At 35.6% G+C, this 15,094-nt stretch overlaps 2 protein-coding genes across 2 annotated transcripts in view; both read left to right on the forward strand.

The window, feature by feature from the left end:
- Positions 1-4,069, forward strand: part of dnr1 (E3 ubiquitin-protein ligase defense repressor 1) — a 56,358-nt gene extending 52,289 nt beyond the window's left edge. The window contains exon 7 of the mRNA XM_089648727.1: positions 865-4,069. Coding sequence (XP_089504853.1) covers positions 865-955 — 91 coding nt within the window. The 3' untranslated portion in view covers positions 956-4,069. The remainder of the gene's footprint in view (positions 1-864) is intronic.
- A 6,304-nt stretch (positions 4,070-10,373) lies between these two features.
- Positions 10,374-15,094, forward strand: part of px (MAP7 domain-containing protein plexus) — a 240,657-nt gene continuing 235,936 nt past the window's right edge. Inside the window, exon 1 of the mRNA XM_089648724.1 lies at positions 10,374-10,687. The gene's annotated coding sequence lies outside the window, so the exon portion shown is untranslated. The remainder of the gene's footprint in view (positions 10,688-15,094) is intronic.

A 15,094-nucleotide genomic window follows, 5' to 3' on the forward strand; every position in this document is an offset into this window, starting at 1 on the left:
AATCAACATCTTCCTGTGTTTTCTTTTTTTGATTTTCTCTTGATATATAATGTGTATTTGAACAGATATGTGATTAATTAAGGAAAGAGTTTGTATCACAGTATGGTGTTCTCCCCTGTCTGTCTACCCCTACACAACATGATGTCCTTTAATGACATTCCCAAAATAAACAATGTTTTTCTCGATTACTTAATTTTCCAACATTCTTTGCGATTGTAAAAGCAAACAACAAGACAGTGTTTTTTATGTGTTCAGTTGTAGACCCTGGATGTTTGAACAATCTTTTAAATGCAAAGTTTGAAGTCACCTTCAATGTTGTTTTCATGCTTTTATTTTTAAAACAATGTTGCTGTTCTAAAAATTGTTTAAATTGCGCATTATGAGTCAATCACTTCTTACGAAGCACTCACCTCTTGGAAGATTTGACGTTGACGAAAAAATCCTGTTAATTTGTGATCATACATTTTTATTATTTTATCAATGGAATCAAGTATATTATATATTTGAGACAATTGAGAAAAATTATTACATATTTCTCTTTCTAACCTCAAACAAATCACGTATCTCCACATTTTAGAAAAAAATATAAAAACAGATCTGTCCCTATGAAACTATAATGTTATATGATGTTTGTGGCTATTAATGTCCTTCCGAGGTTTGAAGAGTTAAGAGTTAGCAAACAAGGTGAAGATATTGTTTTTTATAGTTTTTTTGCTAGTGGCACTAGTGTATTGTTAGTTGTTTCAGTCAGTGGCTAGGAGTGGCTACAGTTAGTATCACAGCAATCTGCACCCTGCAGGCGCCAAGCTGTCCAGCCTGGAACATCTCGCTCTTTATTAATAGTTGTTTCTTGTTTGTCCCCAGATGTACGCGCTGTCCTCTCTGCAGGGGAGAGATCACGGAGTCGCTGCGGATATTCCTTCCCGTGGAATGTACGCAGAGGATATCCACTTGAGCGACCATCGTGTACCGCGATTGCTACCTCAGCCATCGCCTCTCAGGATTCACAAAAAAAACTACAAAAATCATTTGAAAATTGATTTTAAACATGCTGAGTATTATGGCTTTAACACCATTATTTGAAGAAGTTTGCGACAATTGACGATATGCCGATAAGTTTTCACGATATTGGTCAACATTGCTTGCGAAAAGTGGGCAAATTCTACAGTGAATTTCATCAATTGAATGAATCGATTGAAATCAAATGTTGGAGCCTTTCTGCCTAATCATGAGGAGACAGTGTGTGATTATTATGTGTGGATCCATATAATATGAAAACATTAGAGGCGAAACCGCTGTCGGTGCATAAAAAAACCACCATCAAATAGATTTTTGTATCTTTTTAAGTCGTTTCGTTTTAGAAACCTCTTCTGTTTTAAATATTTAGTCTTTAAGTTGCAAGTTTTCCACTCTGACAACAACTATTGAGATGAAACATGTAAGATAGTGCCTCGGATGTTAACATACTACTAAATAAGTTTAATAGAGCCTAATCGTAGCTTGTCCAACCCGAAGGACCTATCTTGTGTGTTTTATTTCAATGCTGACCACCGTACTAACATTTGTATGAAACATTTAATAATGTTTACAATCGATTATAGTCAGTCGCTGAACTTCAAAAATGAATCATTAATTTTAAAAAATTAATTCAAACGAATTGACATACCATAAAATTGATTTTCTATTTTTTATTTCGTCTGTCCTTTTTTATATAAATTTTTTATGTTTTAATTTAATTTGTAGTTTTTCTTTATTCTTAGATTAATAAAGGGCAAAGCGTCGATACAGATTGGATTACCTTCCTCTAAAACTTCTTTCTGTCGTTGCTTCGTCAGTATTTGATTTTAATTATTTTATAACCACTTTGAAATCTTTTTATAATTCTTCTTCGTTATTGAATTGTAAACTTTTTTTGTTGAGAACTAACAAAATCTGATTTGTACAATGTTAATTTTGATTCAGTCATCGGAGAAATATCTTTTTGATTAAAATAAGTGACTAATTTTTATCGAGTGGTTGTGAAATATAGGTTTTTTAAAAGATATATCCTGATTCTTCCTCAAATATTGTACGGAAAACTTAATGCTACACGATGCAATCAAGTATATTTTAAATTATGATTTAAAAAAACGCATTTATATGAATCATTAATGATGTTTTGACCGAAAACTGACTGACATGAATGCATATTTGAGTTTTTTTTGTTGTACTTACGGTCACTTGGTTGATGCATACTTAATGCTGCATATAGAAACGAGAAAGAATATGCAAGCTGAGCCACGAATTATGGGAAAGGAATGAAGCAACCGCAAGCTGCGTTTCGCGTCATTTGCGGTTGCTTCTTTCCATTCCCATAAGTCTTGGTGAAGCTGGGCAGTTTGGCTTGCATGTTTATACGCACCCTTCATGAGAGATGTTTTTAAGTGAAAACTAACGTGATTCAGAGTGTATTATGCGTATTTTGTGTTCACCATTGTAAATAAATGTAATTTAGGTGCATTATTCATTGTTATTTAAAGAAATTAGGTTTACTAAAACCATTTTCTCTTTTGTTAATTTGACTGCTTGACGTCAGTTATATATTGCTGAAGCAATTGATAATGAAAATGTAGTTTTGTTACCTTACCTTAAGGATTCCTTAACAATGATAAATGTATTTAAATTGTGTTTTTTCTAAGTTTTCACGTGCATATTTACAATTTCTTCAAATATTCTATTCTTATTCTAGAATATATTTAAAAAAAAACTAATTTTAAACACAGCAATGAGTTTACAAGTGCATTTCCAAGGACTGAAAAGAAAAACTTTAGAACCAATCCTCCCATAAACTCTGTTTCCTTTTGTCTCTATTAGCAGCATGCAAATAATGTTATTGTCGCAGCCAGATTTGAACTTGGCACCTTTCTCTCTTCATGTTACTTTTCCGCAATACAAATTTTGTTTTGTAATCATTCACTTTGCTTCATTTTTTTCCCGCTAGACTCTTTTACTTTTTGTAAATTTGTGTATATATATATAGAGAAAATGGAAAACAGCTTTTAATGGATGACTAGGTGTGATTTTGCGGCGAAAAGGGTAATTGGTCCCATATTAAAAATTTGGATCAAAAATATTGTTTTTCTTATTTGTATCTTGTAAAAATTTTCGCTGATGAAAAAAAATTTTAAACTCTCTTATGATCTGAGATGTTGAAAATCTCAGGAGAAAATGTTTAAATCCTTTATAGTCGTCTAATTCTGAATTAAAAGCTTGATCTTTATGGTTTTTCCTTTTGAAGTTTGAGAATAATATGATGGGTGACATTTACATGTGAATTTAATTTTAATGTTTGTACATATAAAGCACCTCTATGAAGAGTCATTTATCTATAAGAGAATAAAATAAAAGATATAAGTATAATTTAAATGAACTGTGTTATTTTTAAAATTATTTTATAGTCAACCTTCAATGCAAAAATGTGTGTAAAGAAAACTAGTTGGTATAAGTATTTAGAAATATAAAATTTCCTATGGTTACTTTTGACTCTGGCATTTTCAAGCAATTGTAAAAAAAAAAAAATCTCAATTTTGTGTGTAAAAAAAAAGGAGCAATTTAATATGTAGTCGTTACTGACAATTAATATATTGCTTTATGTATTCCAAGTCAAATTATTTTCCATGCCCTAGTCACTAAGTTTGAAAGCATTATAAATAATTATTTGTATGTTACTAATCTACTTTCTCATCATGTTACCAATTCAAAAAAAATTATAATCGATGGATTATTGTACAATTTAAAAAATTATTTTGTTTATTTGTTTGGCAGACTGATTTATTTTGTGGATTATACATATTATTATTCCTATTTAAAATAGTTTTTGTCTGCTGGTTAATTTTTTTATCCTACTCTTTGTTTGGGTTTATTTATAAACAGTATTAATTATAATTGTCCTTCTATAAAATATATTGTGATCGAATTGTCTTAAAAACCGTAACCAACCTGGTATTTTTAGTTGCAATGTTTCAGTTAAGAGTTTACTCTGAAATATGATAAAAAAAATATAAAAAATTAAAAATACTTACCAAATAAATTGTCTTTTATTTTTATTTTCCGTATTGTATTTATTTCTTTTATTTTGTCGATGAAGGAGCGGTGTTTGTGGATTTAATCCAACATAGGTACAGATAAAACATGCATCCAAGGAGAAAGATCGTAAAAGTTACTAGAAATTGCTAATCGTTATGGAGCGGCATGCTATTTGTAATACGTATGATGATAGTAGTAGAGTGGTTAGTATTGACTGAGAATGTACGGGTAGAAATCTGCTTTACCGACAAACAATGGTGAACAAAATGAACATGGCGCAATTTGGTGATCTTCGGTGTTTGTGCAGTTTCTTCAATTCATCAGAGATGGGCTTACTTATTCCAAAGACTTTGGTAGGTAGGTACTTACTAATTAAAAAAATAGTAAGAAGGTTTTAGAGAAACTGGACCCGCCTGATACAAATATTTTTTAAAAGAACACTTCGATTCAACTTTTTTTTTTTTTTCCATTATTTCTGGCTTTCACCCTTCAAGGGTGTTCTTGGCCATCATTTAAAATTATTGAGAAATGAAAGGTGAATTTAAATATTAATTTTATTTAAATTGGCAAATTTCAAAATTATAATGAAAATTGGAGTCGAATTCAGACTTAGAAGAGATGAGATGTTGAATGGAGGGGAGGCAATTTTAGATAAGGCTTGATAGAAGAGAGGATATTTGTTTAGAGAGGGACAACCAAAAAATATGTGATCTAAAGTTTCCACTTCTAGACCACAGAATGTACAATCTGGGGAGTCAAGGACGTGAATTTTAAAAAGATGGGAAGGAACGGAACAATGTCCGATCCTCATTCGAATGAGTGAAGAAATTTCTTTTTTGGAAAAATGAGGGAATTGCTGAAACCACGGTTTTGATGGAATAGTCCTTTGTATTGAGGCATAGCAGGCTCCCTTGGATTGACTAGCAATGTGCCAATACTCCGACCAAACATTGCGGGATCTATCTTTGATGATCGATTCAACTTGATTACTTCAAAACACGACATTGGGGGAAATGAAAAATTCTGCACTTTAAATTACAATTGCGTACAAAGTGAAATTTAAAATTCTTTCGACGTTTAGGACGATCGCTTGGTAGATACATTTGCTTCAGGATCATTGCTTATTGTAGTATCTTTAAACTTTTAAGGGATTGCAGGAATACTAAACACTATTTAACTTCTACAAAAGCCAGTGTATTGAACTAGAATGATCGTTAAGCCACAGAAGGTTGCCGTACGCCACCCGTCTATGCAAATCATTATTGATTTATATACATTTACGTATTGTATCTCTATCTTCAACTATAGATTTATCAATATTTGGCAAATATTTCAAAAATTTAAACAAGAATAAAATAATTTTGCTACCTATTTTGTCGCATGGTTATAACAATCGGTTACAATTTAAAAAATTTGAATTTAATTCTTAGAATTGAACGTCAATAATTTTACGCATTACATTATTATGAAGGAGTATGCAGGAATATTTCACATCACATATATAAAGGGGGATTTTAGGGGTTCAAACCCCCCCTCCCATCGGCCTCAGTATTGGATAGGAAAAAAGAGAATAGTACTCATAGATTACATTTTTGGAAAATACAACAATTTCCCCCCTTTTCACCAGGGTCGAATCAGCCCCCCCCCATGTGAACACCATAGCTACACCACTGACACACATCATCACAGGCAATCGAATTTATTACGTTTGATTCACAACAAAACGGTGTTAAATTTATTTCAATCACTGAACAGAAATCCACGGAAGTTTGATTGACTAATCTACACCGATTTAAAGAAAACTGATGATGCTAATTTATAAAAACCTTGCGACTCCTAGGCCTTAGACATGTCAATTTGGAAGGCGGGTATGGGTACAGCCGCCGCGGGAATCATTCATTGGATAACCAACACGGGTATAATTGGGTAGTACGGGGTGCCCGTGTTTATGGGGTGGGGTTTTTTCGTGGGGTCTTTTCGGAAGTGTCTGCCCACAAACTGCATGGCAGGCCGGATCGGGAGAAACTGGTTGAGAGAGATCTTTTGACCTCTCCAGCATGACTCTCTCGGAACATCGCCTTGAACCACAGTGAGAGGGACGGATTCATATGTCACTCCTGGACACACTGATTTCCAGATTCCTACCCAGAACTTCCTATCCTTCCTTTCCTAAAAAGATCCTTCACACAGCATCCCCAAAGGAATTATTTTCCTCAGCCTCCTCTTTGCCTCCTTTGAGCTAGAGTAAAAATGAATTAGATTAGATTAGTTCAAGGAAAATGTCGATACATGCATTTTTTGATAAATTTCACCAGGAGGATGGAAACATAATCACATTATTTCGGGCACACAGACACGCAAACAACGCACATCTAGGAATTATAAGTTCAGTGTCTGACGACTGCTATGCACGGGTGCGCCTGTTCTCACATTGCTGGAGGATTGGGGGCGGAGCTACGAAGTTTGCCGAGTGAACACGAAGGCTCAAAGCGGCTCGGAACTACGAAGTTTGCCGAGTGTACACGAAGGCTGGCAACAATCAACTTGATTTTGAATAATTTGTTTGAAGTCTTGAAGTTTGACTGTGGTTTGACGTTCGAAAATCTCTCAAGTATGAGGGAGATTTTGAGTTGAAAGAAACGAAACATGGAGGTCGTTATTAGTAAACATTTACAAGACATAATCAACCCTACGGACGAAAATAAGTATTATTCTGGATACTTCGACAGCCAGGAGAAATACGCTGCATTCAATACTGACTTGAAGGCTTCAGGGTTTTCATTCTCAACCAGAACCAGTTATGGTAGAAAAGGTATGTAGCCCTACCCTACTACAATCACAGAGCGTGCAGCGTCTAGCCCTGCCCTTTTGGCCAACATAAACTAATTTGTATTCCATTTTTTTTTAACCTAACCTAACCTAACCTAACCTAACCTAACCTAACCTAACCTTCTACTTCCTGGTTACGAAACCATTACTAGGATAGGTTATTGTACTTTTTATTACTAACCTCCAACTTACCTAGCTCTGGTAGTTTGTATTGATATTTGAAGGTTATGTTTGTATTATTTAAGCTTTCTGCCAGAAGCCTGACCTCACAATTGTTATTTAATCTTATATATTCTAGGTTTTCCGAATAAAATCACTAAGTAGAAGAAATTTGTGTTTAATCCGTGACCTATCCTGATATTCCTTTACGATAGGCCTACTTCACTAGTAACTCTTAAGATCATTTAAACTTGAATGCACTACTTTTGTATTTTTATGACAAAGTGCCTTCTTCGATGTAATTGTTACGCAGTCTTATGGAGAAATAACAACCAACCAAGAAAGCAAAAGTTCTCATTGTCACAGGTTTAAATTTGCCGGGCAGATATGAAGTGAAGTTCGGATTTCGTAGCTCCGCCCCCAATCCTCCGGCAATGTGAGAACAGACGCACCCGCTATGCACGGGCAAGCAAGAAACCCGATAATATTATGTAAACTGTTTGGCGAGCTACAAATTCGAATAAAACGGTGCTACAGATCGACACACTTATTGCAGTCGATAGCATCACTAGTGTAGATTTTGTGGTAACAAAAAGTCGATCCTGAATATTATATAAGTTTTGATATGTATGATTAGCCGTAAAGTTAATAAATTGATCTTATGAAAATAGATGTAAAACAAAAAACTGAATCTCCCAGTTCGGTTCTGACGTTATAGATAACTTAGGGACACTATCGCGAGCAATATTTACAACTATATACGTCTTCTGATGCGTAATCCCTTGGCGTCATTTCAAATAACCAGTTTTAAAAAATTTTACCTTTGAAAAATTAATTTTCTACATACGAAGACTGGCATCTAAATTATTAGTCGGTTAGTATGTTTACGAGAGATGGAAAAGCTGGAAGAGATATCGAAGGAAGGGTAAATGCAGTTAAATGGAGGACTGAACGCGATTGGTGCTCACAAAAAAGTCGCGAAAAAGATACGAAATCCACGAGAGTGGTTTATTTATGAAGTCCACGCTGGAGTTCTGATATCTACTCTGGTCTATGGATGAATATGTCATTTGTTGGAGGCCACGCAACCGTCTTGAAAGAAAGAATTAAAGATTTTTACATTCTAAAAACTGTTTTAAGTTTCGTCCCAAATCTGGGTCGATATATAGGATTCTTGACAGTGACGAATCTGCAAAATAAGATGAACCAGCAACACCTGGAGGCTCCCCATTGCCTGTACCAAAAGAACCTCCAACTTTTGCAAAATGGCAGAAAGCAAGAAATGTATTTTTCTCATTAGATATGTATGTGAGTTTATACATTACATTTTTTTAAGAAAAAATAATTGAACTATTTAACGAGTTTGCTTTCTCATAATTTAGCTGCACATAGGACAGAAGTCGCCGCTCCGTGCCAGCGTGCCAGGCCAGTGATGGTATGTCCGGGGAGAATTCGTAGTAGTCCCAGATGTAGGGGGTTTTGAATTTCAGTTAGAGAAAGGGAGGTGTTTTGTAAAAAAAAATGAAAAATCTGGGTGATTTTGAGGATGAGGATTTTGGTAATCGTGTATTTTGTTCGGTTAAAGGCTGACGTGTCTGGAATGATTTGTATTTATGACATATCATATGTTGGTCAGAAGATTTCCAATGTTTTCATAAACTAATGTATCTGGCTATGACCCGGTATATAAGTATTTTTAGTAATGGTATCACCAGGCTTATCTTGCCAGGGCTCCTACCAGAGAACAACTTGACAGACGTAAATCTCTCTCATAACAAAAATAAAATGGGCCTGTGCATGAGTTGCATTTTAAGCTTGGCTGAAGAGTTATTTACGCTTGTCATGTTGTCCTCTGATAGGAGGCATGGCAATAGAGATAAGCCTAGTGAAACCATTACAAAACAATTCTGACCTACCGGCTCTATCTTTACTGAGTATCATTATTTTTCTTTGCTCCTTTTACATTTTTTTTGTGCACCAACAGTTTTTATTTATCACGACAATGTATAAATATTACAATCAAAAGTTTTGAAGGAAGTATTTACTGTCATTAAATAATATTGTGTTGCCAAAATATTAGGAAATATCACATAATTTAAAACAAAATAACTATTATCCCACCCCTCTTCCGCTAGTCGATAGCGGTTGTGCCTACATTAAACCCGTATTTTGAATTTTCGTCTATTTTTCAAGGTTATGAAGTACCGAATTTTTCGAATCTATGGATTTTTGACGTAAAAGCTGGGCAGATTTATTTTTCGGCATACGCTGTTGAAATTTTCCTATTTTCTTTTTGCTTATGACGGCAGCATAACTGTTAATACAAACCTAATAGTCTCTTTAACAAATATATATTTACATTTTATGTGTGATCAAAAAAGCTGTGTATATGTTGGTTAACCTACCAAATATATAGTTTTAATATTCGATTTCTATAATTTAATAACATAAAATATTGAAAATATTTCACATAAATCTATAGAAATAAATGAAAGAAAACAAAGCCACATAACTCGTGCCGCTAGGAGGCGCTAGTCAGAAGTTGGAGGACGTAACCAGAAGAGGCGGAGGTGGGGCGAAATGTCAAAAGTGGGAGGTATTTATATTATATATATTATACGGTATTTGCTGCCATATATCAGGGTCATATTGATTTAAATTTGTCACCGAATAAAAATATGTTTGAGGCGTGCTCTTATGCTCGAAGTAAACTCAATCGGTCCTTTATTCCGCTGAAATTTATCAAACATTTTCAAATACCGACATTCTTTCTTGAATAGATAATCAATTTCACTAGCCTGCCTGGGACCCAAAAGTAGAAAGGTCTTATGCGAACTTGAGACATCAGCTTTCTTTCAAATCGGTGTAGACAGAAATATCTTTTCAGTTTACAGAACAAAGATACATAAAAATATATTAAAAAAAGTACTTATAATAGTGCCTACCTACATAAATGTTGTAATATTAATTATTTGTTCCGTAGAATTAAAAACAAACACGAGTACTTACATCCCGCGATTTTAATGGGTAATAATAACGTAACTATTTTAGTAATTAAAGTTGATTATTCAATATTTTTATTCCTTTTTCCTCGCAGTAATTTTTAGCATCCCAATCGGTATTAGAGCATGGCCGAAGGAATCACATCCCTACTCCCTTAACCGACTGAGTGTACCAACTCTATTGCCAATTATTCAGTTCTTCAGTTGGCAGCACTAGCTATATACAAAAATGGCCGCTAGTTCTAGAGTTTCCCGCTAGAGCGGCCCACTAGCCCGCTATCGGGGAATAATGAAAATACATGCACATCCAATCAAGATGGCCGCCGAATTATGTCGATGCGGAACGGGGAAAGTGATTTTAGTTTGAAAAGCTGTCAAATTAACCGAGCTTTCCGGACATTTTGTGATTCGTAGTTTTTGAAATATTGTTCCGAGGCAGTGCGGCTTTCAATCGAAAGATAGTGATCGTAAAAAGTGCCGTGCAAGTGGAAATATTGTGAGATCTGTAAAGACAACTTACGGAATGGCATTTGCCAGGTCTAATCTGAGATAAGAAAATTGTGCGTAATGGTGTGATATTTCTAGTGTAATGTGTGAAATGCCGCTCGTCGTATGATATTACTTCTATAGACGTGAGTACTTTTAATCCATGACAAGTTTGACTCGTTCCACCTACAACAGCGATCCGCTAGTCCGGATCTTTCTTCGAGATTTCGTCACGATTAAAATGCTAACCCATTTGCGTACAATCTGTTTTACAATTCCCACAGCGGACAAAACGCAAAGTCAGCTCGCTATGTAAATCGTCAAATATTCCGTAGCGCTATTTATCATTCGAATAATATATGTAATGGTGTCGGATGTTTGCTTAAATAAACAATGTCGCCGTCAGCTCCCATACGATCATCTCGTTTACAGACGTTCATTTCTTAACGTCGCTCCCGGCTTATGTAAACAGTTTTCTGGATTAAACCCGGTCATTTGGAACGTCCAGGACCTTGTGTTCGTATTTGTGGAGAATCCGTCCATCTTTCATTTCTGACATTTATAAACGTTGACACAAAATAAATCGATCCTTGCCTCACGGTTCGGGGTTATTGCGGTGTCAAAATACGAGTGATGCAGGTGTAGGACTGCCGTCGATAGCCCCGCTTTAACCTCTCCCTCTTTCTCGTTAACGACATACGTAACAGAAAGAGTGGTTACAGCGGCGCTCTCGACGGCAGGACCATATTTACTGTAAAAAAACGTTATGTTACACTGCACCTGGCTTTTTCCAGTCCTGCATGTTTGACGTAAACACCCGCACAGAATTACATGGTTCAATATCATGACGATTTAAAATATATATTAGTCTATCGAATAACATTAAGAAAGGGATGCTTATTTTATGGATCAGACATGCAGAGCGGATGTACTGAGAACGGAGTGTCAGAAGTACCTCTAAATAATAATAATATTGGGATGATTTGTATAGCGCCGTTTTTGTGCAAAACCACCTCAAGGGCATTATACAAATATATAATACATTTCTACAATGATCTATGTCAGCCTAACCTAACGGGGAAACCGCTGTTTTATCATTTTATTCAATAATTTATTAAGGAATGCTGTTGTGTGCATTAATTACATCCTTCGTCAAAAAATTCCGGTTATTATTTTTATATTTAATTTTTTCACCATTATAGCCACTGAAAAATCTTTATTTAAATTCTGTGGATGATCAGTGTGGGAGGCGGGTATGGGTACCGCCGTTCGGGTACCATTTATTGGATTACCAACATCTCTGCCATTGGTCACCTCAAGTGGTTCGTTTGGTTTGTTGACTTGACTTAGCAGTGTGCCCGGGTTTATGGCGTGAGGTGTGTCCACGTCGGATCCTGGCGGCGGATACGTCTGTCCACCTTCTGCGTGGCGGGCCGGATCGAGAGATACTGGTTGAGGAAGTCGTTTTGACCTATTGTTGCCGCAGTTGGAGGGATGTGGTATACGTTCGTCACTCCTGGACACCGCATCCCCTAAGATTTTCCTCAGATCCTCCTTTTAGGCTATGTAAACAAAAGAAAAAAAATGTAATCCATGTTTTCAAACAACAAATTAACAACTACCCTGTTAAAGAGTGAATCCTACATAAAACCATACAGGGTGTATCGGCACGTACCCGACAAACTTTAACCAGCTTTTCCTTAGCACATTTGGAGTAAAAAACGTTATGGGCACTTTGCTGTCCGGTAACATTTTTTTTCAACTAAAAACAAAAAATTATAAAAAAATCCACACTCCGTCACTGTCATTGGCATTGTTTCTCGTGTTCAACAGCTGTTATTAGCAAGTGTGTCAAAAAGCGTCTTCGCTCTTTCGCACACACTAAATAATAATAGTTAAAAATGAGACGAATGGTGCCGTGCCATTTCGTTGTGATTGTAAAAGCGCGCCAACGTAGGTACGTACGTACATTATTCAACGAAACTCGAACAAAATATTGCCAGACGGGTTTTCAAACTTTGACAAAGGATAAAACATTGGTGACATGTGGTGAAAATATGAATAGTAAATTTTGTATTAAAAAATAATGTTACCGGACAGCAAAGTACCCATAACATTTTTTACTACAAATGTGCTAAGGAATAGCTGGTTAAAGTTTGTCGGGTACGTGCCGATACACCCTGTATATTTGCAATATTGAAAATTCCATATTAGGGGTATACAATTTGCACATTATTCAGTGTGCAATGAATCATATCTCTTAGTTTTCAAAAAGGAAAAATAAATCATGGCCGTCGTCGAGCTACTAGAGCTATGGTTAAACATCTCGGCGTGCAAAATTTGTCATTGTTCACGGGCCCACTCTTGTAAACAGTTATCCCTGGAAGTAGGAACCCAACGGAATATTTAGCACGTCACAAATAGCTGGTGTTACGAAGTCACGAAGTAGGATAGCTGAATAATATCTAAGCGTGGCTGCAAATGGCATTAGACGTGTGGTGATGACCAGATCCAGAGCGCCAGGTACTTCCCGTCCTCTCTCTTCACAAATCCTCTGCTCTTTGCTTCCTTCGGCCTCGCAGAAGTAGAATTACTATTGTTATTATCTAGGTGTACTGTACAGGGCTCGCACAATGTACAAGTCGCAAGCGAGCCCCATTGTTGAATTTGGGAGCCAAATCTGGTCTGGAGCCCCAAAGTATTTTGAAAAACCTCTTAACTCTTAACCGGCAGTCCGTTTGATTTGATTCCTCAATCTTAACAAACGGATTCCGATCTTTATGATGGAAATGCTGTCCTTTTTCTACCGGTATTTCAAGGGTAAATACTCCGAGGAACTAGCGTCATTGATTCCTTTGGAACCAATGCATAGTCGGGAAACACGCTAAACATTCGTACACGGTCGACACATACATGTCTTGAGTTCAACAGCTCGGCTGTGGAACGATTTACCTTGTTTGTTCATTGGATTTAACAGCCTCCGTGTTTCCTCCCAAATACTACGTGGTTCTCTTAAAGACGCAAGTTCTCTCCTTCCTCTCCTCAAAAAGACCCTCCACACACCATCCCCATAGATGACATAGGCCCTGCGGGAAAGTATTTTTCTCTTTAGATCTTAGTTTATTAACTTCCTGTGTGAAATCTGTGCTGTGTTTGGTGACTTGATCTGAATATGCAGGTATCCTTCATCTTTAATTCCCGCTACCTTCGGGCTCACAAATGCCTTAATTGGGGATGCCATAGTGCCACTGGCTTTGAACAGTCGGGACTCAATTGTTTTCACATAAAAAAACAATATTCTGAAGATATATTATCGGGGCGATGAAATTTAAGTATATGCCCCAGCCATGGCAATTTTGTCAACAATCTATTGAATCTGAACCAATATAATGCTTTTTTTAAATGTAATTAATTACCACACTAGAGTTCCAACTGCCCTTAGCTAGTGGGACTATTGTCGTCAAAAATTGTCGCAATCATTCAACCATATTTAAGCCCCCACATACCCAATTTCTACCGATTTATAACATTTTTTCCGTTAATTCTTTAAGTTTTTATGTACCAAAAAATATATGTTATTTTTGACATACATTTTTATGCCGAAACGTTATATTTTAAACGAGTCGTGTTTCATTAAATATTTTCACCAAGGCGATGCCATACGTAGTACTGCAAAATCTTGTGTTTTTGGTTTGAAAATTTGGTCGCCTAGAAATGTTTCAGATGCTTTAATTAAATACTGCGAGTAGAATACATCTGGACCTTTGAAATAATCGAGTATTTTTTATATAAGTCTTTTTATAAACCCAGAAAAAAATAATGTATAGGCCTGAAAACTGCTTTAAAGTTCAAAATCTCCTACTTACGAACCCATTTTCGGTTATGATTTTATTGTATAATGTGGCAAATTCAGTTATTTATAAAATGATCGGAAAAAAAATAAATATTTATGCCTGAACATCCACAAAATAAAATAAAAGGCACTTTTTGGCCATGTTTTTTTCTTGCATAAATCAAAACAGGCGGATGGTGTTAAGCGGGAATTTAAACCTTATCGCCATCTATGTAAGGGTTATTATTGATAGCGGCTCAATTTAAAATATTACACGACGTAGTGCATCGCCTTAATTATTACCTTTTTTTAATATTAGAGCGCTCCCTCTAACATTCATATACATGTCTCCCTTTTAAACTATCTTTGAACGCTAATTTCGGGTCTTAACACAGTAATATTATCATAAGTCGTAAGGAATAACTATGGTGGAAGGAAAAAATATCATTATATGAAATAATATTATGCGAAAATAACAATTTTTTTTTTCACATGGCTGTTTTTTGATGCCCACGAATATTATGTTTGAATTTCGTGTTTTAGCACTTTTACAGTCACCTGTTTGCCAATTATTTAGGTACTTACCTTTATATTTGCGTGATTATTTTTCTGTATGGCAATATTATGCCAAAAGTTTATGTTATTGCCGTAAACTTAACGATAAATAATAATAATAATAACCTGTGTTGTGGTTCGTTAAAAAAAAGTGGGCTAGGTTAGG

Source organism: Hesperophylax consimilis, chromosome 28 (genome assembly GCF_061612785.1).
Source record: "Hesperophylax consimilis isolate HC1 chromosome 28, BYU_Hcon_1.0, whole genome shotgun sequence".
NCBI classification, from domain to species: domain Eukaryota; kingdom Metazoa; phylum Arthropoda; class Insecta; order Trichoptera; family Limnephilidae; genus Hesperophylax; species Hesperophylax consimilis.